Genomic DNA, 24,750 nt, shown 5'->3' on the forward strand with positions numbered 1-24,750 from the left:
CTCTGTCTGTCCGTCAGTCCGTCCGTCCGTCAGTCAGTCCGTCCCATGAAACTTTCGTCGCATTTTTCTAAGGAACTACAATACAAGGATTTCTGAAATTTGGTTTCAGGGTTTATCTAAGTCAGCTATACCGTGTGATGCGTTTTCAGATTGATCACTTGACAACTTCCTGTTTACCGAACACTTGTATGATTTTACACATGATAGCCAAGTTGAAAATTTTCGTCACATTTTTCTCAGGAACTACAATACAAGGATTTCTGAAATTTGGTTTCAGGATTTATATAAGTCAGCTATACCGTGTGATGCGTTTTCAGATTCATCACTCCACAACTTCCTGTTTACCGAACACTTGCATATTTTTACACTATTAATATTATCCACTTGCGGCGGGGGTATCATCAGTGAGCAGTAGCTCGCAGTTTCACTTGTTTAACCTTGTATGCCAATATTGCCCAAGTGAAATTTTAAAATTGCTTGTATATACATTGAACGACAAATTTATGTGACGTATACAATTTTCTGACATCAGACACGCGAATCAATGACTGTGTTTGTAGATAGATGTTTTTGTGTTCTGTTAAATTGTTCCTTTTAAAATTTTACACGATGATGGCTGATGTACCCATATTTTGACTATTTTATTTATTATGCATGTTTAGTTCACGCATCATTGTAAATATAACGGAATTTGATAAGACTGTCATCAAAGGGAAAGGTTTAGCGCTATAAAACCAGTTTTAATCCACCACTTTCTACATTTGAAAATGTCTGTATCAATTCAGGAATATGACAGTTCTTGTCCATTCGTTTTTTATGTGTTTTGTCGTTTGATTTTGCCATGTGATTATGAACTTTCCGATTAGATTTTCCTGTCAGTTCAGTATTTTGGTGATTTTAATTTTTTCATGTTGAACAGAACATTTATATATCAAGTACCTTTTATATTTTGCAGATCCTATGTGGTGTAATTACTTGTTGTTTTTTTTTGCATTTCAGTCCTTCTTTCCACACAGCTCATGACGTCACAACAATAAAGCCGTTGTAGGTTCTGTTCTGTTCTGTTTTTGTAGTATTCCTCCACTATCTTGGAGAACTGTTGGTAATAAAACGTAATACGTCCATTACTGTTCTTCAATTATGGACTGAAACACCATCTAATCGTCTGGGGAGATTCTTATTAATAAAATAAAATATAGATCCTGGAATTAAAATTATTATTTAATTCCTCTAATGAGATCAATAATCTTCCGTCACTCAAAGACAACAACTCATCCGGCTGTTCAAAAATTGCATCAGTGAGTTTCACATCTCTTATTACTTCAGTGGTTTTTACACGTAGTATTTTCAAGAATGGACTTCTTATACTGTCAAGAGCGACACATTGAATTAGGAAATGTTTCCTATCCTCAGCACCATTATGACATAATAAACAGGTTGAATCTACTTCATACTTATTTATACTAAATTTTTGTTTCTGTATTTGAAGTAAATAAGTGTCTAACATAATAGATATAGGAAGATGTGGTGTGAGTGCCAATGAGACAACTCTCCATACAAATAACAATTTAAAAAGTAAACCATTATAGGTAAAGTACGGCCTTCAACACGGAGCCTTAGCTCACACCGAACAACAAGCTATAAAGGGCCCCAAAATTACTAGTGTAAAACCATTCAAACGGGAAAACCAACGGTCTAATCTATATAAACAAAACGAGAAACGAGAAACACGTATATATTACATAAACAAACGACAACTACTGTACATCAGATTCCTGACTTAGGACAGGTGCAAACATTTGCAGCGGGATTAAACGTTTTAATGGATCCAAACCTTCTCCCTTTTTCTGAAACAATAGCATAACATCACAACAAAGAAAAACATACGATAAAATATCAATTGGCAGACTTAACTCAATCAAAAAACGTATGATTAAACAATGAACGAATAAATTTGATCTGCGATATCTGAATACAAATGCACAGTTAATTAAATATTAGAGACAAACATTCATGACCAAAAAGCTAACAAACAAATTCAAAAACAGGACATGACTGAGAAATATTTAACCAATCAATGTTCACTTTAGAAAAAAACCGGTTTTTTATAATCTTGAAGTTTATACAAATGTTGTAAGAATAAGTGAAAAATTGAAGATATTACAAATAATCAAAGCTGTTGTACAGACAAGATCCATATAAATAAAAATAACAAAAAAGCATTATAAACAGTATCAAAAGGTCGAATTAACAAGAAAATACGATTTGAGAGTACTCGCAGTTACTGACAGCTAGTTAAAAGCCAAAACCAATTAATAATAAAAAAAATCATGCATCAGAGACTAAAATCGACTAAAACACATCACAGGGATTTAGTATTTTAACGTCATTAATAGTCAAAGAAGACATGACTTGTGCAATGCCAAAAATAAATGTATCGACAGGTAGTAGTATAGTGAAGAGCGACTTCTATAGAAATAAAAGTTAACGTGTCTGTGTCTCTATACATCTCGCCTCAAAAGATAATGAAATTTAGTTATGTTTTAATTTGCTAATGACAATATCAATATTAGTGCCAATGTGAACTATATTCAGAGATCTTATTACAATATTGGTACGATAACCCTTACTTATAAGTTTGTTTAAAGGTTCGATGAGTTTACAAGGATCACATAGTGATTTCCTCGCTTTAAGTACAATATTACCATAAAATTTAGGATGTGAAATACCATTTTTAATAAGCTTTCTACAGGTATAGCCAAATTTACTAATCAAATCTTTGTATCTATGAAAGAATTTAGTAAAAGTTTTAAGTAATTTATGGTATCGAAATTCCTGACACAACAATTTACCAGTGATGCATTGATTACGTTCGTTAAAATCTATGACATCAGAACACACACGGGCAAACCGAACGAATTGCGATATATAAACACCGTATGATGGAGCCAAAGGCACATCGCCGTCTAAAAAAGGAAAATTAACAATAGGAAATGAAAAATCGTCTCTTTTGTCGTAAATTTTAGTGTGAAGTTTCCCGTTTGAAATTGAAATGTCTAAATCTAGAAAAGGACAACTGCTGCTGTTTATGTTAGATTTAGTTAAAATAAGTTCGTTTGGGTAAATTTCTGAAGTATATTTAGAGAACTCTGGATTATTCAACGAAAAAATATCATCCAGATAACGGTAGGTATTTTTGAATGTATCAACCAAATGTAACAATGATGGGTCTTTACTGAGTTTGGTCATAAACTGAGATTCATAGCAATATAGAAATAAATCTGCTATTAAAGGGGCACAGTTGGTGCCCATAGGAATAAGTCTGCATTTGATACCTGCCCTCTGGATTGAGAAATGTTCAAATTTTGCACTTTTCCATACAAGATGTGGATTATCAAAGGTTAATTGTTCAAAGTTTATATATAGTAGAGATGATTTTTCACGGGCTTCCGGATGTATTTTGTTAGTCCAATATGTTTTTACAGCTTTAGATACTAAGTTTTTCCATGAGAATTTTCCTGGTGGTTCTTGTAAAAGTACTGATGAAGAAGGAAGATTATATTTCTCCAATAACTGTTGCACATAAATAAACCAACTTTTTGAGTTTCTGTTCTTGATAGCGAACTGTCTCTGTGCTAGTTTAAACTCCACTGTATTTGGATTTCTTATGATATTTCCGAATAAAGTTATAAAGTTCTTTTATCAATTTCTGCTTCTATTGGCATCTGGCCAGACAGAAGATAAGTTGCTGAATCAGCTGTTCTTTCTGGTAGATGCTGAATACATTTTAAAAGTTGTTTGAAATAAGATGACAGAGCTTTTATATCACTAACCATTAATCTTACTACTTCAAGTCCATGTATGAGTCTTGGAATTATAAATATACGGATAATATGGATGGATACAGTAGGGTTTAACCCATTCAGACCGTGGAGGCCAGCTCCCATTAGTGCATATGTTGCCTTTCTTGCAGCACTGATCCTTGCATTGCTAACATTCTTTGTGCAAAACTTTGATAAATTATCTCTTTCAATACCTAGGTGCACAGCAGATTGTGACGTTGGAATCTCTTCTGAGTTCATGGTGAAGTTCCTATGTTGTTTGTCGTTAAATTGAACCACAGATGATTTTGTTTTACTAATACAGTAATGTTCTGCATTTGCATAATCCCCTTGTATGTCAAGCATTGCTTGTAGATCCTCCGGGTTGTTTGACACCAGACAAACATCATCTGCTACTGTTGGTGTACCACAATAAATTGGTCCAATATAACTTCCTAGATTTTGAGTCTCTATATTGAAGTGGGCTCTGTGCATTTTTGAGTGTTTCATCTTTCTTTTCTAAATATATTTTTTCAAGTATTTTATTTAGAATACTGGTAACAGTTATTTTCCTATAAGAATTTGGGTCATCTAGTGGTTTCCCTTTACGCTTATATACTGGCGTTGCTATACCAAGTTTAAGTAAATCTGGTATTGAACATACATCAAAGATCATATAGATTAGTTTTGTTACTGCTGATATTACTGTCTGGCCTCCGTTCTTTAAATGTTCACTTGTCAAGTTTGCACAATCGGCTGCTTTACCACTCTTTAAAGTGTTAATAAACTTTTCAACCTGCTTTTCAGTTACAGAATTTTTTTCACTATTTTGCATGTTTGAAATATATGTATCTTCAAACAAAAGACAGTCTATCTCTACTTGGTTGTTATATAGAACATCTTCGTAGTTAGAGCTTGAAGGTGTTGCTAGTTCCTCAAAGTACTCAGCCCACCCTTTCCTTATTGAGTTATCAGGGTTGTCATAGATACCATTCTTAAATTTCAGTTGTGTTGTTTTTTCCATACCGGTTCTTCGTTGATCATTTACTAACTTAAAGAAGAGTTTTTGGTCACCTTCCCTAGCTGTCATTATGTTTTCAAACTTTTGTTGTCTGGCTACCGCTTCTAGTTGCCTTTGAGTTGACCTAAGTTTGCGTTTTCCATTCTTCATGTTTCTAAAGTGAATGTTCTCCTGATCTCTTGGACGACCAGCCATCTTCCACTTCCAAAAATGGTGTTTATTTTCGCAATATGCCTTTTTGATTTCATCAGGCCAGTATCTCTTTCGAGGACGAGATTTTAGCTTATTTGGTTTTGCACATCCCTTAGCTGAAGTGTCTATAATGTTATAGAGCATTTCTGTGAAGATATTTACATTGCTAATATTAATATCGAGATTGTCGCTGTCAAATATTTGAGTTTTTCATATAACAATGATTGATACTTTGTTAGATCATGGAAGTATTATATTCCTGTCAATATAATACTTCCATGGTTAGATTTACTTTTTCCCAGTTAATCTTTTTCGAGTTAATATGGTTGTTTTGCTGTAACTCACTTTAACAAGAGCCATGACAGGATCGTGTTGTGAAGTGTTCATATAGTCTATTTCCAAGTTGACAAACTGATTAAGGTAGCACAATACAAAGATTTTTTTTACTTCCAATCACTAACCTTTGAAATGCTGTAACTTTCTTATGAATGCATAAAAAAATAACAAAAGAGATATATATAGATAGATAAAAGATAAATCTTTTAAATGAATGCAATATTTTTATCATGCAATCATTATGTAATCAATTATTATGTAATTAGTGGCAAAATCTGGGTTAGTTCACTTGAATGAATTTAGCTCTATCATCTCTTTACCTGTACAGAAAATTTTAACGAAATCTTAATCAACACATCATGGGCTTCAAAAGGGTGTCTCAGATTGTCTCTATGGTATTCCATTATCTCATAAATCTCTAATTAGTGTAAACATCCTAACCACATAAAAGAAGATAATGTTTGATTAGGTGTAAAATTTGTTCTATACTGAAATCTGAGACACCCTTTTGTAGATAATGGACATAGGAACAACATATATTAAAAAATCAACCCTCTAGGGATACCTATGAAGAAGCTAATTTCATTTAAAAGTGAAAATTTGGTGAAAAATATTTTAGACACAGTTAACATTATAATTGGTTACATAATTGTTGCATAATACTAGCATTGCATTAATTTGAAAGAGTAATCTGTTAGCTATCCAAAACTACCACTTTTATAAATTTTAAAGCATTATTAAGAAAGTGACAGCATTTTAAAACTTTGGAATTGGAGTTATAAAATCTTTGTATTGTGCTACCTTAATGATATGATGGTTACTTTGTAAATATGTAGTCGATTCTTGACGAACATTTCCCACTTAGTGTCGCATTCATTACTTTCTGGTATGTGAAGTTGAAACTCATGGATAAAATCTAAAAACAACTTGTCTCTCCGATTCATATTTTCCTTCATTATGGAGGTTAAAAGGTTGGTTGTGTATGGGACAGGTTTTTGTATTGTTCCTGATTGTTTGGATGGCACACTTTGATCATTTGTTGATAAGCTGTTTCTCTTTCGTGCTGTATACCTTGTGCTAATTTTTCGTTCATTACTTAATTCATTACAACCTCTATTTCTTGCTTTTATTTCCTTTGTCATGTTCAATATGAGTGACTAAGGATTATGTGATCTCCAGAGGTCAATAGCCAAGGGGTACAATCAAAATCACGTGATGGATATACACACACCGGAAGTTACAGTCGAACTCGCCGCTTGAAAGGTTAGTAGTTGCATTTTCTTGTTTATATCAATTAAATTTTGATTAAATAATTGGCACACCGAATGTCGGATAGTATGTAGTTTTAAAATACGCAATTGTTTTTGCTAGAAAGCGTGCAGTTATTGCAAACACTTCGACGGTGAAATTTTGGAACTGTGTCGAAGTGTTAGCATTAACTGCACGCTTTCCAGCAAGGATAATTGTGTATTTCAAAACTAGATAGTATCCTACATTCGGTGCACTACCTTATTTATTAAATTTTATTGATATAAACAAGTAAATACGACTACTTATCTTTCAAGCGGTCTGCTCGACTGTTACTTCCGGTGTGTGTATATCCATCACGTGATTTTGATTGTACCCCTTGATAGCGGTTAAAACATCTATTAAAATTATGCGGATATTTTATAATGTCAATAAAAACACAAATGATAAATAAAAATGTTTATATATACAGTGTACTGGCCAATTCAGTATTTTTGAAGACTTTGACAATGATGCTCGTGGAATAATGTTTAAAAACGCATTAAAAGTTCCATAAAAGTTCTGTCCAACGTGAGCTCAAAGTGGGTGTGGATTATCTAGTGTGTGAGCTAAACATTACTAAATTAAAAGTCTCTTTTGCACAGCCAGGATCGTGAAAAAGTTAATTTTCAATTATTTTTCAAGATGGCGTCTCTTGTTTGTGGCCTTGGTAATGTGATAAATTGGTGATTAAAGTTAATAAAATAGTCAACCAGATGCTCCGCAGGGCGCAGCTTTATACGACGGCAGAGGTTGAACCCTGAACGGTTGGGGCAAGTATGGACACAACATTCAAGCTTGATTCAGCTCTAAATTTGGAATGTGGTCTAATGAACTTCAAAATTTTGTTTTGCCTTTGAGCAATTCACTATGCTGTTGAATATTAATCCTCTCAAAAAAATGTTTGAAGAAATATTCTTTTTATTTATGAAATCTGAAATGAGAAAAATTGACCCCCCCCCCCCCCAATTTTTTTTTCACATCCCCCTTTCCCTTATTCCAAAACTGATTTCAATTCAAATTTCTAATGGCCCCTAACAATAACTACTCATTTAAATACATCATAAAATATTAAAATGTAAAAAAAGTGCTTGTTATCACTGAATGGTAAAGATTGTTTTAATTTATCAGTTGGTAGTAAAAGTGAACATACATTGTATATTGTATAAAACAATGATTTAAGTTGATTCAACTGCTATTCTGGACAAAGAAAGATAACTCCAATTGAAAATTTCTTGCTATTTCGCAATATTGTGCAATTAGATATTTCTTGCTATTGCGCAATACTGTGCAATTGAAGATTTCTTGCTATTGCGCAATACTGTGCAATTGCAAATTTCTTGCTATTGCACAATACTGTACAATTGAAGATTTCTTGCTATTGCTGAATACTGTGCAATTGAAAATCTCTTGCTATTGCACAATACTTAATATGATAATTTTGGATCCTGATTTGGACCAACTTGAAAACTGGGCCCATAATCAAAAATCTAAGTACATGTTTAGATTCAGCATATCAAAAAAGCTCAAGAATTCAATTTTTGTTTAAATCAAACTTAGTTTAATTTTGGACCCTTTTGACTTTAATGTAGACCAATTTGAAAATGGGACCAAAAATTAAGAATCTACATACACAGTAAGATTTGGCATATCAAAGAACCCTAATTATTCAATTTTTGATGAAATCAAACAAAGTTTAATTTTGGACCCCGATTTGGACCAACTTGAAAACTGGGCCAATAATTAAAAATCTAAGTACATTTTTAGATTCAGCATATCAAAGAACCTCAAGGATTCAATTTTTGTTAAAATCAAACTAAGTTTAATTTTGGACCCTTTGGACCTTAATGTAGACCAATTTGAAAATGGGACCAAAAATTAAGAATCTGCATACACAGTTAGATTCGGCAAATCAAAGAACCCCAATTATTCAATTTTTGATGAAATCAAACAAAGTTCAATTTTGGACCCTTTGGGCCCCTTATTCCTAAACTATTGGGACCAAAACTCCCAAAATCAAACCCAACCTTCCTTTTATGGTCACAAACCTTGTGTTTAAAATTTCATAGATTTCTATTTACTTATACTAAAGTTATGATGCAAAAACCAAGAATTATGCTTATTTGGGCCCCTTTTTTGGCCCCTTATTCCTAAACTGTTGGGACTTCAACTCCCAAAATCAATCTCCACCTTCCTTTTGTGGTCATAAACCTTGGGCCTTTTTTTTTTAATTAGTTGGTTTACGGATCCGCCGACCCGATTTTGTTTAAAAGTGAAATAAAATTAAAATTTTGATTTCGTGTTGTTTTTTATTCCGCCGACCCGATTTTTCGAGTGCTATGAATAAAAAAATCCGAGGCGTTCCAAAACGTTTTGTCTGTGTCAATAAAGCGTTTGTAGTGAACGGCGTATTTTGAAAAGCTTCGAAATGACGCAGACGAATTCAAAAACCCAACGAGGGAGGACCATGGAGTCTGACGGCTTCATCTACTTTCAGTTGAATATTAACTTTGATGGTCAACGTACTGAGAGCACTTTTATCAAATGCAAACCTAAGCAAACAATCGGCGATGCCATATTCGACAATATGGCTGATGAAAATGTTGCCATTGTCAAGGTACAAACAGTTTCGCCACCAAACAAAACTAGGGCAGACACCCCTACCAGTACACCCGTAGAAGTGCTTGCGTCCTTTGGGGCAAAAAACATTGATCTCAACTTTTTATTTCTTTGCCACCATTTCCACTTTTCAGCGAACGGGATTCATGCATAATTTAGATGCTAACAAATTTCTTGTCTGTACAAAATATGTGTTTTAGTCAAACTTTGGTACATTGCTATTTCTTCATCAGCATGATAGGATCATGAACACAGTTGATTATCAAACATTTCATAAATCAAAGAAATTTGTTTATGTCAAGTATATTGTCCTCAAAAGATTTTTGGGTCAAACATGCACATATATTCATACGTGAAGACCACGTGCACCTTAAATGTGATGGTATTGTGTTCACCTGGAGAGTGAGAGATCTTGGGTTTGAACCTTGACCCGGTCAAATCAAAGACTTAAAAATTGGTATCTGCTGCTTCTTCGCCAAGCACGCTGCAATTGCAATTATTAAAGGAGTCAGAATAATGTGTTTGGGTAAGGTAACATATCTTTGGGGGAACTGTTACCTTGTGAGCTACCACATTTAAATTCTGGCTCAGTGTGTCAGTTTAGCATTTCATTTCTCATTATCATATTCTCATCCTAATTATGCATCTGATTAGCCACTAGACATTAAACAACAATTGACCATCCATCCATCAAATGCAAAGCATATCAAGATAAGAGCTAAACTATTTCTCCTCCTCAACCCCTGTAATGTCATGAATGAACAGCATTTTTTTTTTTTTTCCTCCAACTCAAATTTTTCAGAACAGTTATACGTGAACAAAAAAAAAATCTAAGATTGCTATTTTATTTTTATTTTTTTTACCTCCTCCGACCCTAACCTTTGACACTAGTTGTCCGTAAACCAACTAATTAAAAAAAAAAGGCCTTGTGTTAAAATTTCATTGATTTCTATTCACTTATAGTTAAGTTATTGTGCGAAAACCAAGAATAATGCTTATTTGGGCCCTTTTTTGGCCCCTAATTCTTAAACTGTTGGAACCAACACTTACAAAATCAATCCCAACCTTCCTTTTTTGGTCATAAACCTTGTGTCAAAATTTCATAGATTTCTATTAACTTAAACTAAAGTTATATTGCGAAAACCAAGAAAATGCTTATTTGAGCCCTTTTTGGCCCCTAATTCCTAAAATGTTGGGACCAATACTCTCAAAACCAAACCCAACCTTCCTTTTGTGGTCATAAACCTTGTGTTAAAATTTAAAAGATTTCTATTCACTTTTACTAAAGTTACAGTTCGAAAACTAAAAGTATTCGGACGATGACGATGTCGTTGTCGACGCCAATGTGATACCAATATACGACCAAAAAATTTTCAATTTTTGCGGTCGTATAAAAATTGATGTAAAACGGTAAAATGGTGCTTCAGTACTATACAGTATCTACAGATGATATGTTGTGGTGAATTAAGACATAAAAAACATTGTAAAATCTGTGATCTAAAAGTGTAGGTGTATTGATTAACATTCCAATCTGGATGAGCATGGTCACCTACAATTTGAAATTGTGCTTAGGGCTAACTACCTTTATTAAAGAGAGTACTTGAAGTTTGTTAGTGCCTTTTTGTATTGTGCAAATTACGATGGAACATCTTTCATTTGATTTTTTAGTTTGTTCTTAGTGATTTCATACCAGTCCATTGTTAGTGGAGTTGAGCCCAACACCCTTATAAATCCCATCCACATTGTTTGTGCACCTGCTCGAGTCACATCCACATTGTTTGTGCACCTGCTCGAGTCCCATCCACATTGTTTGTGCACCTGCTCGAGTCCCATCCACATTGATTGTGCACCTGCTCGAGTCACATCCACATTGTTTGTGCGCCTGCTCGAGTCACATCCATATTGTTTGTGCGTCTGCTCGAGTCACATCCACATTGTTTGTGCACCTGTTTGAGTCAGTATTCTGTTATCCAGTGAATGGCATTGGCTCTTGTATTCTTGTCTGCAATAAGTGTAGCTGTAGTAAACATTTATCATACTAAGTCTTTTATAGCTTACTATACAGTTTAAGTTTTTCTCATTGCTGAAGATTGTACAGTGACCTGTAATTGTATGTTTCATTCACCAAGATCCCTACAAAAAGATATTCAAATCTGATCCAGGACATTCCCTTTCCAATGCAATAAGGAATTATCAATACAGTTACAAATTGTCAATTCAATGATATGATGTGAAAAGATAAACAGCAGTAAACTACGAAAACAAGCCAAATTGTAACTGACAATATGGTGTTGACTAAAGTTTAAAATTCTGAAGTTCAAAGTATATCAAAATTGAATTGTTTTTTGCTTAACATTCAGTCACATCTATTAGTGTAACAAGTAACATGGATTTCCTTATGTACTTCTTCCACAAATCTACTAGCTGGTTATATAAATAAGACGATGACCTCGGCAATAAATGAGCTTTAATGAAAGATAGAGATCAGGAACATTACCAAGCATGGTACTGAAGGGTCCGTATTCTAGTGAGACAAATAGATGAACTCATATGGTCTTTAAAGGTAAAAAGTAAAATCACAAAAATACTGAACTCAGAGGAAAATCAATTCGGAAAGTCCATAATCACATGGCAAAATCAAATAACAAGTTGTCAGTTGTTCATGTTCATCTCTGTTCAATAATCATAAAACCAAATGTTATTTACAGTTTTTTATTTGATGCAGTTAACAAAACTTTAACATGGAACAATTCTTTACAAAAGTTAACAATTCTTCATACAACCTACTTATTCTGAAAGACTTGTGGATTTACAGCTTTACCCGCTTACTTTATGTACAATCTGACCATGATTTCAAGAAAACTTCTCTGGTTAGCATCAACTTCATCAAACTTTTTATAGAAATCATGGCCAGCTTCTTAAGGTTCTGTACTTTTCAAATACATCCTATTTTTAAGACTATTCCATAAAACAATTTTAAAATTATAACTTTTAATATCAAAATTTGAAAAATTCCATTTTTCATAAAACAAGAGATTTCTAAGATCTTAGAGTATTCAGTCTATGTTGAATTATAGTACAAATTGTTTTATTGACATTTATCATAGAAACTGTGATATTATTAAGACTTAAAGTTACCAATTTTATGAAATAGTCTTTGACATATCATTACTACAAATAAATATTGCAAAAATATTAGTGTGATAAGCTAATTGTATATATACATGATCCAAGCAAATGTGTTTTTAAATGTTTATTCTTGTTTTGTAAAAGGCAATCATTCTGTGTCGTACATAATTATTCTAAGATGTCATCACAAAATCTAATTAAACACTTCAATCTACACTCAATCCTTCTCCTGTCCTTTACTTTCTCTCCATATGGGTGACATGACAATATTCTAATATATACAGTAATGCAATATTTGCAAGTCTGACTAGGTGTTCTAATTATCTCATCTGTAGTGCAATATTTACAAAAAATAAATAAAAACTTGTATAGCTTCCACTTTAAAAAAACAGTCTTAGAATGATCAACATGAAAACCAGTTATTAACCATCATTAGTTGTGTAGGATACAATACTAAAGTACTAAGGAAGATAGATTGTAATTTTAAAGATAAGTACTGAAAATGATAAAACAATTAATTTGCAGTAAAACTACAGGGGAAATGTTTCACAAAGTAGATTTTTTGTATGGCCTTTGCAATTTTGAACGAATCTACAATTTTGTATTTGTATTATACAGTACATTAACAATACTTAAATAAGTCCAATACATAACACAACAGCATCAAATTTAATGACTACATACTAACCTTAATGAGCCATAGTAGTTCTTAATAATAATACAAGAGTGCACACACTGAAATGTCTCGCCTGCTATACTAATCATTGATATTATGTTGATAGTCCAAAGTATAAAGCTAAGCTTTATTACAACTGTCACATAAACTTAACATTAACCAAGATAACTAAACAAAGACCAATGAACCTTGAAAATTAGGTCAAGGTCAGATAAACCATGCCAGGCAGACATGTACAGCTAACAATGCTTCTATAAAACATATATAGTTGACCCATTACTTAAAGTTTAAGAAAAATAGGCCAAAACACAAAAACTTAACACTGTGCAATGAACCGTGAAAATGAGGTCACGGTCAAATAAAACCTGCGCGACTGACATAAAGATCATAAAATATTTCCATACACCAAATATAGTTGACCTATGGCATATAGTAATAGATAAAAAGACCAAAACTCAAAAACTTAACTTTGACCACTGAACCATGAATATGAGGTCAAGGTCACATGACATCTGCGCGCTAGATATGTACACCTTACAATCATTCCAAACAACAAATATAGTAGACCTATTGCATATAGTATAAGAAAAACAGACCAAAACACAAAAAATTAACTAAAACCACTGAACCATGAAAATGAGGTCAAGGTCAGATGACACCTGCCAGTTGGAATTGTACACCTTACAGTCCTTCCATACACCGAATATACTAGCCCTATTGCTTATAGTATCTGAGATATGGACTTGACCACCAAAACTTAACCTTGTTCACTGATCCATGAAATGAGGTCGAGGTCAAGTGAAAACTGTCTGACACACATACGCACATATCAAATATAGTTATCCTATTACTTATAATAAGAGAGAATTCAATATTACAAAAAATTTGAACTTTTTTTTCAAGTGGTCACTGAACCATGAAAATGAGGTCAAGGACATTGGACATGTGACTGACGGAAACTTCGTAATATGAAGCATCTATATACAAAGTATGAAGCATCCAGGTCTTCCAACTTCTAAAATATAAAGCTTTTAAGAAGTGAGCTAACACCGCCGCCATCGCCGGATCACTATCCCTATGTCGAGCTTTCTGCAACAAAAGTTGCAGGCTCGACAATAACTATAGTAAAGTGTTGCCATCTCAAAAGTGCTATGATATACCATGGTGGATCAATTATATAAAATGAATCACTAAAAACTGCATGGAAGATTTGTAATAATTTTGGTTCGGAGGAAATGATAACATGTTAACTCTTTTTGGTCAATTTGTTTAGAATTACAGATATAGGCAAGTTGTCATATAAATGGGGTCTTTTTTTTTTTTTTTTTTTTTTTAATAATTCCTTTAAAAAAAGGTAGCTTCTACTAAAACTATGTGTTTAACATTCAAAATAATACAGTTAAAATCCTATACATTTTTAGATTTGGGTATAAATAGAGATGACAACACAGCATATAAAAAAGCCAAAATACAACAAATTCTAACAGATATACATGATATATCTGCTGAAAGATATTCAGCATCAATAACTATAGGGTTAAACTTAAGCCTAACAATAATACAAGCACTATTTCCTATCAAAGCAGTTATTGATATACTATATACAACATGTAAAAATACACAATTCTATCTACTATGGCACTATATCAAAATATATAAAAACACACTTCTACACATAATTCCCTAAGATTAACATTGGTTACACTAACATCTGGTGAATTTTAAGAATGCCTTGTCCTGATACCTAAGTACCAAATGTATGTTACAGAATGTGTTCAGAAATTTCAAATAAAATATACCCACATTCTAATAATACGGGTGTGAATGTGAACTTAAACTACAATCAACATTTGTCAAAACTGTAGATTCTATTATTTTGTGGGTACCAATTTTTGTGGGTTTTTATTTAACAAATTTTCAAAGACCTACTGAAAAACTTATTTGTGGAACAAGTAAGTTCATGGTTTACTTTTACCCACAAAATCAACAAAAAAAAGTTCCTAATGACTAATAATAGTGTTTCAAAAATAAATGTTAGCAGTAGGGTAACCAATTCCTAAAAATAAATAATTCAAACAATAAATAAAAAACAAAAACAACAACAACAACAACAAATAAAATGGACTCTGATTACATCTACGGTGTATAATACATAAGGATTTCAAAAGATTACAGTGACATAAAAAATAAACTAACATACTTCTATTGTTTAATTTTATGAATTTATAAAACTGGAAAGACTGTCAAAACTTTTTTTCTTCAAATTTTGAACTTTCCACATATTTACAAGTGATTTGATATCTTACAATGAAATACTAACAATTCTAATGTTTGACTAGCAAATAATTGATGGATTACTTAACTTTTTTGTATTTACATGTGAAATTTTTGACTAGTAAAATCATAAAACTGACGATTTATAAACATTTTAAAGCCATAACTGCATACATTTTTTTCTTTTTTTCTTTAAATCATGTTATAGGCCAAAGAAAAAAAAAGACACTATTTTTCTTATTCAAATTTAAGTGACAAAATAAACATCAAACTTTATTGCATTTAATTTTTTAATCAACAAATTACAAGTTTTTCATATTTGTTTTTCAAAATGAGCAAATGAAATATTTACATAAAATCACACTAGTCTATATATGTAATATTTACACAATTTTCCCTTGTTTGAATACAATAACAATGTATATACAGTGATGTACACATAAAATGTACCATTATATACAAAACATAAGCAATTATCATGATTATACATTCTCTGCAACAATTAGGTCAACAGTTTGAGCATTCAAAGAAAAACAACAAAACTATTTTTTTTTTTGCATTGTCTGCACCAATATTGTAATTTGAAGTCAACATGAAGATACACACCCATTAGTAGTAATTGTCAGAATCACAAAGTTATCACTAAAGGCTAGCTCCAAGAAAACAACAATTTTTGAACAGTCATCACAGTGTTTGGAACTATAGTCTATTTAGTTTATAATGTCAAGTCTATGATTGATCTAGACCACCTGTAGGATCCCCTTCCTCTACCTTACAGAGCACTCTGTTTACAAATTCCGATGTATCACCAGCCACTTTGTATGCTGAAAAGAGAAGAATAGAATGATTTAATGCAAATTCAAATTTCTGATGATAGAAAATAATTGTTCTGAATCTTATATTTTTTGAGAGACTTCCGTAAAAATCTGACACAATTAGATCTTATTTAAGAAATTGACTATGGTATAATTGGGATTTGCATCTTATCAAATGTTCACTACATTAGAAAATAGTTCCGGTTTAAAATCAAATCAGCTTAAATAAGAACTGAATATTTTAAACATGTTATAATTGCACCTATTTCAAATAAATCACACAAATGTATTATGAACTTACTGTAAGCCTTTTCTGCTGTTTTTTCTAAGTACTGTGTCATTTGAAGCTCATCTGTGCCTTCTTGTTTGACTATTTTCCTTTCTGGTAGAGTTTTCTGAAGGACTTGAGTAAATTTCTGCTTCATATCTTGTGTAAGTTGTAGCAGCTGCTTATGTTCCATGTCTAAGCCATGTAACTTGATTTTGTAAGCTTCATGCTGGGCCTTTTTCTTTAGACGACAAGCTCTGGAAAAAAGAAGGTACATTCACATCATATAAATTTGTTAGCAACCCACTGGTAAAATAATGTATTCATTACATTATACACAAAATAACATTTCACTGTGGACAACAATGGTGGAGTTGGATGTCTTTTCATCATATTTTGTTTTTGCAATGGTGTTGCTAGTTTCTCTCCGACGCATGAGCTTTGAATGCCCTATTTTTATCTCCTTTAATGCAGTATATTATCTAAATGAGTCAATGGTACTTATTTCTAAACTTGTACTGGGGTAAAAATCAACTGTAAGAAATGTTCTTTCTTATTTAAGTGATCATCACTGGACATGCTGACTAGACATTAATTGTTGAAATGTACATCTGGTGCTACACTGTGCATTGTAGTTGGAGCTGTCTGTGTTCTTTATATGAAATGTTATATTTCAATTATTTGACAATTGAGTTAATTAAATAAATATACTCCAGATATGAATAATTAAAATTTCATTATGAAATATGAATATATTCATCCAAGTGGGGTACAGTATAACTTTTAGTAATACATTTTTGTTTGTCATGGCCAACTAAAAAAAAGTTTACTTTAATTTGATGAGTTCTCATTGTATGCCTTTGGTGTTTTATAATTTTTGGTTTTTATTTTTTGTCTTTTTCTTTTACACACTCACCATATCATGATGTTACATTTTTTCTTCAAACAGGAGGTAATGTCCGTAAACGAGCATATTAACATGTAGCTATAGAAATCCTTGAAAGGGATTAGATTGGAACTATGTACGCATAATGTACTATTAGATTGGAAATATTAAAAGGTCTCATACTTTTTTTTAAGCTTTGTTTTTCTTCCTAATTTTTACATGCATAAAGTGTAGAATTGCAGAGATTAAATCAGTATTCACCAAATTATATTTGAATTATATTATACAGAATGGCAGAGATAATACCAGTAAGTAAACACACATAAATAAGTAAATTTTTACAGTATTCTCTCCCTTTATTTTTAAAACAAATTTTTCTCACAAAAATAAATTTGATTAAATTCTGCAACTTACCTGGAAGCCAACTTGTTTTTCTCTTTTTTGGACTTGTTCCGACTTGAGACTGGCATTTCACTCAATGGAATAAAAGAGTCTATTTGTTTGTTTAACTTATTAATTTGCTGTCCAATCTGATAAAGTTTCTTTGGATTCGGAGAGACATCAGTTCCGTCTCCTCTGCGAGCTTTACCGCCATGACGTATTGTCGTTCCAGCAACATTTTTACTTGCAACAGGATCAAATACTGGATCTTCAAAATCCTTTACAACATGTGGATCATCTTGTTCTAATTGTTCAAAACTAACACGGGCACCTTTAGGTCCTTTTGATTGTAAATTATATTGCCAGAAATACTGTCGAGACTTTCTCTGCGAGCTGTCGGTTTCATGTTTATATGACCATGAATCTTGACTGTTGTCATCATAATCAGAATCTACAAAACAAAGAATACGATACATTAGATTTTTATATTCACACGAACCAAATTTCCTGCAAAAGCGTATGTAGCTATGATCATGATGATTGACACTAATGCAGGTATAAAGGACAAGAACATGTATATTGTTCTATTTCATGGCTTAGCTATTTTAAGAGAATACAATCAAAATGATTGTATGGATATCATTTTATAATTTACTTAGAATCATAGTAATGCATGTAATGTGATATGAATACTTGTAAGTAATGTTTGGTAAAATTCTAATAAAGTGTACTGGGTAAAATCAAGTATCAAATTAAGCTTTTGGTGTTTTTTTGGTGTAAATTCAATCAAAGTTTGATGCTTACAAATAATACATACAATATACATGTATGATTGAGTATCTAAATTTTCCATTTATACACACCAACAACAACCAATGTATATTTATTTACCTGAGTCATGAGATTCACGATCACTTTCCATGTCCGATTCATCATTGGATGTTACAACAGACTTGTAAGAGTCTAACAAAAGAATAATAATCAACTGTTACCGCTAGGAATTTGTAGTTATAACATGCTTTATAATCATTCATATGCATGTACATGTATACATGTATGTGTACATGCACATTAGATCAGGAATTTAAAAAAAATATCACCTACTTTTTTCATTTTTTTAACAATAAACATCAATATGTTACTAAGTGTACATGTACTACTGCATGTCTTATCTTTGAAGAGATAAACAATTATGTTCCAATGTTTTAGTAAATGTATAATGGTCACATAAACATAAAGTATTTTTAAAATCGTCTTTTCTGTTTTTAAAGTAAAGAGATATCTAGATGTTTCCTTTTAAAAGAATTTTAAGTCAGACTTTGACCTTGGGAAAAGATTTTCTGAAAATTGTTATTTTGAACTACAATTTAGATGAGTAAACATGAAAAGGTTATAAATACATTTAAATGCCCTATATAATTACCTGTACTGAGTCTTGTTTGTTTTGGTTGTGGTATGTCTTCGTCCTGCTCATCATCATCATGTATATAATGTTTAATTTCTTCCCACTTTTCATCAACCTCTTTGTTGCTAATACTCTGTTTTCGTTTTGCAGGACTTGTCGGAATCTTTGGGTTAGGCACACTTTGAACTGGACTAGTAGTGGACTCTGATTCAATTTTAGTAGGACTGGTTTGAATATGCAGCAACTGACTCATTCTGGTTGATACAGTGTTATTATCAGATTCTGAAGTAACAGTTGCTGATGGTTTTCTCCCACAAAAGACAGGTCTAGCAAGTGAACTTTGCTGTGATGTTTGTGGCAGCTGAACTGTTGAAGACCAATTGCCCTTCAACTGCTGAACTTGTTCAGAGATTTCTGACCCACTTTCTTGTTTCCATGTTTTATTTTTGTTATTGACATTAGAATTTGGACCAACTATGCTAGCTAAATCATCTAATAGTGATTCTGAAGCATTCAGTTCAGCTAAAGTTGGGTTGTCCATTTCTTCATCCATTTGAAAAACATCACAATTTAGAAAATCCACATCACTTTTTGTGTCCATTGGCCATGTGTTGGGCTGAGACTCTGATGTTTCTGCTATGAACATTGGTGAACCTTTAGACATAGGCAGAGCAATATCACAAGAAGTTTCCAACTGAGAATTTAAGTCAAAGTCCTCATTCTTTTTACTACATGTCATATTCCCAAGGGAACTTTGCATATCAGCTTTCTCCTGCTCATACATGAATAATGAATTTGGACTAGATGCATAAACTGATGTATCCAAACTTGTTTTGTCTCTTATAGGTGGGTCATATAATGATTGTTCAGTTACATATACACTGCTTAAATATGGATCCATTCTTCTTGGCTGAAAAATACAAGATAAACATTAATTAATTTGTACATATAAAGCTTTCAGACATGATGACAAAAAACAATGTACCAATGCTCATAAAATATTTACATGTACATCTAATCATTTCATTACAAGTGTTTTATTCAAAGCAGTTGTTAGATGCACTTTTTTAAATATACTGAAATGAATATCTATGCAACACTGGTTTTATAGGTTTAATTTCATATTCTAGAAATTTCTGCTAGAATTGTCTCCCTTTGTATGTGTTTGTAAAATTATAGAAAACAGCTGTCAGTTGATCAATATACAACTAACATTGAATTTCATATCTTAAATCAATAAAATATAAAATAATGAGATGTGGTATATGATTGCCAATGAGACCACAATCAAGCATCGGTCACCTGATAGTCTTCAACATTGAGAAAACCCACACTAAATAGTCAGATGACATGAAAAATGTAAAACAATTCCAACAAGAAAACAAATGGCCTTTATACAAAAAAAAATATACTAATTATGAAAAAACAAATATGACAGACAGTAGGTAATAAATATTAAAGGATTTTATATCAAACTAGAACACACCCGTGATATTGCGGGCCCTTGACTGAATTAAAGTATATACATGTAACTACATGTATGTGTAAGCCTTATTTTAGTATTGCATGTATTGGTATTGTCATCTAATAAAGTCATGCCGATTATAAGATACAGTTTTCTCTGCTTTCAAAATCTTTCTGGTTGAACCCGTCGACCTGGAACTTATCAATTATTGGTAATATTAATTATTTTTATGTTTTAATCAACAGCATTGTCCTATATATTAGTAATAAATAAAATTGAATTGTTTACGTCATGCCCGCTAACAAATTGAAAACTGTACCTATACGCCTTACTTAGTTTTAAGTCCAGATTTTTAGTATTCGTATTGTTATCTTAGAAAGTCTTACTGATTAAAATACTACAATAGGGTTAATCTACACCATTGTCCTATATTTGCTTTATATAAACTAAAGTTGAATTCTTTGATTTGTCGTTTTTTACCCCATGACGGCTGACAAATTGGACCTCGTTATTTTAGTATTATAGATATTCTATGCCTTTCAGAAATGTTTCCCATCTTCAAATCTGGTGTGGTGACATAGAGTCAGATTAGCTTGCTTAAAAAAACATAGCTCTAGTGTCAAGGAATATTGCATTGGTTTCAGCATGGTTAATCAACTACCATCTAAATAAATTTAAAGTATGATGTAGGTCCCCTGTATTCAAAGACTCCTTCAGAACAGGGGCGGATCCAGCTATTTTCAAAAGGGGGGTTCCCAACCCAGGATAAAGAGGGGTTTCAACCATATGTCCCCATTCAAATGCTTGGTCGTCAGAAAAAATGGGGGTTTCCAACCCCCTGAACCTTCCCCTAGGTCCACCACTGCAGGACATTACAACTTCCTGCTCCTTAACCTAGTGGTGTGAAGTGGATCTATTTTACTTTTTTATCCAGTTTAATTCATTTACTTCCTACTTCTATTTAACTTTAAAAAGCAAATTTTTGTTTTCATTTGTTAATAATGTACATTTTGTATAACTCATTTATAAATAAGCATCTATAATTCATGTTACTTATTAAATTACAAATGACTTAGACAACCAACAAATACTAAAGGAAGTTGATTTGTCTAGGCATATACTCATCAATTCCTGCCCCATTTTTTGTCCAGTTAATTATCCGTCTACAAAAAGGTCATGGTTTAAAGTGAGGAAGTGTTATTACCAGACTTGTGATCAAGAAACCCTTTCAAGGCCACACTTAAATTTTTGAAGCGAACATCTTTCTGCGCAAATGTATATCTTCCAAATTTAACCTCTATCCTTGAAAAATATCTATGATTGCATGGACACGTAAGTATATGTATACATATATATATCTGTAATTTTACAAAACCGATTCATTTTCAGGCTTATCTTGCACTTGAAGAGAAGAAAGATAAAAAAAAAAATTGTAACCTGTTAGATTTTTCATGCAATCGATTTTCAAAAACATAATTTTACCCGTTGCTGGGCCTGGTTGTAACCAAAGGTCATCTGTTGAACTGGTGTATATGGCATACAATTGTAATAACAACCACAAGTCGAGTATGGGTAACCAAAACTGGAAAATAAACAAATTGCTTGTACATTTTATTACATGTTAACTAAGGTAGGTACATATGTGTACATTGTATTATCAATCAATGTAAGATAAATCAAACTTATCATGCAGCATGGTCTATTCACTACAATACTGGACCTTCCATACCAAATTTTTGTTTCTAGAACAATCTTTTTTAGATACTTACATGTAGCAATTTGTATATTGTAATTTTGGTTGTTTCCCACTCCCTCCCTCATCATGTATAAAATGGTATAAATTCATGTACATAGACACCAGCCAGTGCTCCATTTAAACTGAATTTAAAATATGTTAACTACATGATGTGCATGTATCTACTATTTAAAACTATGAAAATTTATTGCAAATCAGTATTAGATCCAGGGGGAGGGATGTACTTCCCCCCCCCCCCTACTATTTTTTATCAATGCTTTTGAATTAGGACATATGGTTGACACACTGCTTTATCCTGGGTTGGAACCCCCACCCTCTTTTTAAAATGACTGTATCAGCCACTGCAAATACTAATGAAAAAAATAGTTCAGTGTATAATTAATCTTCTTTCCTTAAACTTTTATTATTAAATGAAATTTTAAGTTTCTACTTCTTACCTACAAATGTTTAAAATTTAGAAAAGTTGAGTCATACAGATTACTAGTAACTGATTTCCCAACTAATACACTACTGACAAATAAACTTGTGACTTAAATTTGATGGACAAATTGAGACATTGTGTAATATAAAGTACAATGTATAACTATAAGCATGATAAGTATACATATGTAAGTGTTGTATATTTCTAAGTAGCTGTGAATACAGCTAAACGTACACAATGTATTGCATTAATAGATAAATATTTAAAATAAGTATATGGATGTTCCAATAAATGTTCTTTTTAAAGACATATTGTACTGTCTTACCTGTTATACATATAAAATCTCCTTGAACTATTTAGATCAAACCAAGGTATACAATTGAAATTTCTTTTTTCCATGGTTTATTTTTAAAGTTTATTCACAGTATTTCTCAAAAATTGATAAAATTCCCAATTGAAATGAAAGTAAATTAGATGCAAGTTTAATATGTGAGTGGTCAAGTGTCAAGAATAATGATAACCTCACTTGGCACACCTCAACTTTCTCCTATTTTTAAAACGTAAATTTCAACCCAATTAACATACTATTAGGCCCTATCAGAAAACACACAAATGATTGACAGTTGAGGTTTTAAAATTAAATGATGATGTGACAAAATATCCTGTCATCTTTTGAGCAGCCATACACATACTAAAAACAAAGCCTTGACCTTAAACAACCCTGATCATCACGTCTATGACAGATTTCATCACCATCCCTTATGTTTTCAGGCAATAAAACCATTACTCATTCTTATTCACGTAACCCAATTTATTACTGAACCAACTACCGTTTTTCCCAACAGATTCAACAGTTTAAAACCACACATTTCTATTTGGTAAACAACTTGTTTTGATTTCATAACCACAGGCCAACATATCACATGCATTCTTTTTTAAAACATTTACAAATAAAGATATTTAATCAAGTAAATTTCTACTTACAACTTGAATGTCCCAAGACTATATTCCAATTTTTTCATATAATGTCAACTATCCTGGACTTCAAAATTTGTAATGTAAAATTTTGTTTACGTTTTCCATCAAAATGGAGCTTTGTTTTGGTATGGAAAGTACGGGAACTTTGGTCTCGTGATGCAATGACATAGTCAGTCGATATGACCAATCAAATCAGAGCAACATATCACCGAAAAGAACACAAACAAAATTAGATAATAATGGACGTCATAAATTAACATATATTTACTTTGAACAACAACAACAAAATCAACCAACAACAACAAAATAACAACACATTTTATTTTTAAATCAAGACAGCACTGGCAACGAACTGAATTAAAGTGTACAAATAATTGTGACGAAATTTTTTATTCGAAAATTGCGATACAGGAAATGGGAGACAACAAGCACAGAGTATTACAAAATATGAGTGGGTGAATGAAAGTTTCCCATAGGTCTTGTTTAATGTGTTTTGTACTAGAATAGATCTATCGTTGTTTTGTGTGTTCAATCAATTTAAAAATCAAATGAAACTTTGGACTTGACTCCGCTATGTAATGAGGCCCCTCATGGGGGGGTCCTAGTAATCACATAATCACCATTTTTTTGCCAATATAATCACATAATCATTAAATATTTGCTTATCTTTAGTAATCAAATAATCATAAACTAAAAATACAGTCCTAGGTAATCAAATAATCATGAAATATTTGGCTTAATAATCAAATAATCATTAAAAAAACGGCCAAGTAATCACATAATCAAAAACCCCATGAGGGCCCTCTGTAATGAATTATATTTTATAAACTCGTGAGTATTAGTGAAATGGTGTTAAGGCAGGGTATAAGATAAGATAAGATAAGATAAGATAAGAATTTTATTAATCTAATCAAGAACCCATAAAGGGCATCATTTTACAACACAATATGATTGGAAAAAGCAAATAAGAAAACTAATACCATACTATAACGGTATGGACAGGATCAGAGCCTAACACAC

At 32.1% G+C, this 24,750-nt stretch overlaps 1 protein-coding gene across 5 annotated transcripts; it reads right to left on the reverse strand.

Annotated features, from left to right (window-relative positions):
- Positions 1–15,586: 15,586 nt before the first annotated feature.
- On the reverse strand, positions 15,587–23,894 carry LOC143073535 (uncharacterized). 5 transcript variants are annotated; one of them, XM_076249170.1, is made up of 7 exons: positions 23,737–23,894; positions 22,058–22,157; positions 19,129–20,020; positions 18,597–18,668; positions 17,739–18,156; positions 16,472–16,695; positions 15,587–16,179 (listed from the first exon to the last, which is right to left on the reverse strand). In XM_076249170.1, exons 1-7 carry the CDS (start codon positions 23,772–23,774, stop codon positions 16,085–16,087), a joined length of 1,839 nt encoding a protein of 612 aa, XP_076105285.1. In that variant the 5' UTR covers positions 23,775–23,894; the 3' UTR covers positions 15,587–16,084. The 5 variants fall into 5 exon arrangements, with proteins under 5 accessions (XP_076105285.1, XP_076105284.1, XP_076105287.1 ...); XM_076249169.1 differs by lacking the exon at positions 23,737–23,894 and adding an exon at positions 23,078–23,442; XM_076249172.1 differs by lacking the exon at positions 22,058–22,157 and having other exon boundaries at positions 23,737–23,875.
- Positions 23,895–24,750: the final 856 nt, after the last annotated feature.

This window comes from Mytilus galloprovincialis, chromosome 4 (genome assembly GCF_965363235.1).
Source record: "Mytilus galloprovincialis chromosome 4, xbMytGall1.hap1.1, whole genome shotgun sequence".
Classification (NCBI taxonomy): Eukaryota; Metazoa; Mollusca; class Bivalvia; order Mytilida; family Mytilidae; genus Mytilus; species Mytilus galloprovincialis.

Excerpts from the sequence above, each read along its gene's own strand:
- LOC143073535 (XM_076249169.1), bottom strand. The coding sequence starts at position 23,151 with ATGGAAAAAAGAAATTTCAATTGTATACCTTGGTTTGATCTAAATAGT. Across the intron at positions 22,158-23,077 it reads AGATTTTATATGTATAACAG|TTTTGGTTACCCATACTCGA; the intron begins GTAAGACAGTAC and ends TTTATTTTCCAG. Across the intron at positions 18,157-18,596 it reads TCGTGAATCTCATGACTCAG|ATTCTGATTATGATGACAAC; the intron begins GTAAATAAATAT and ends TTTGTTTTGTAG.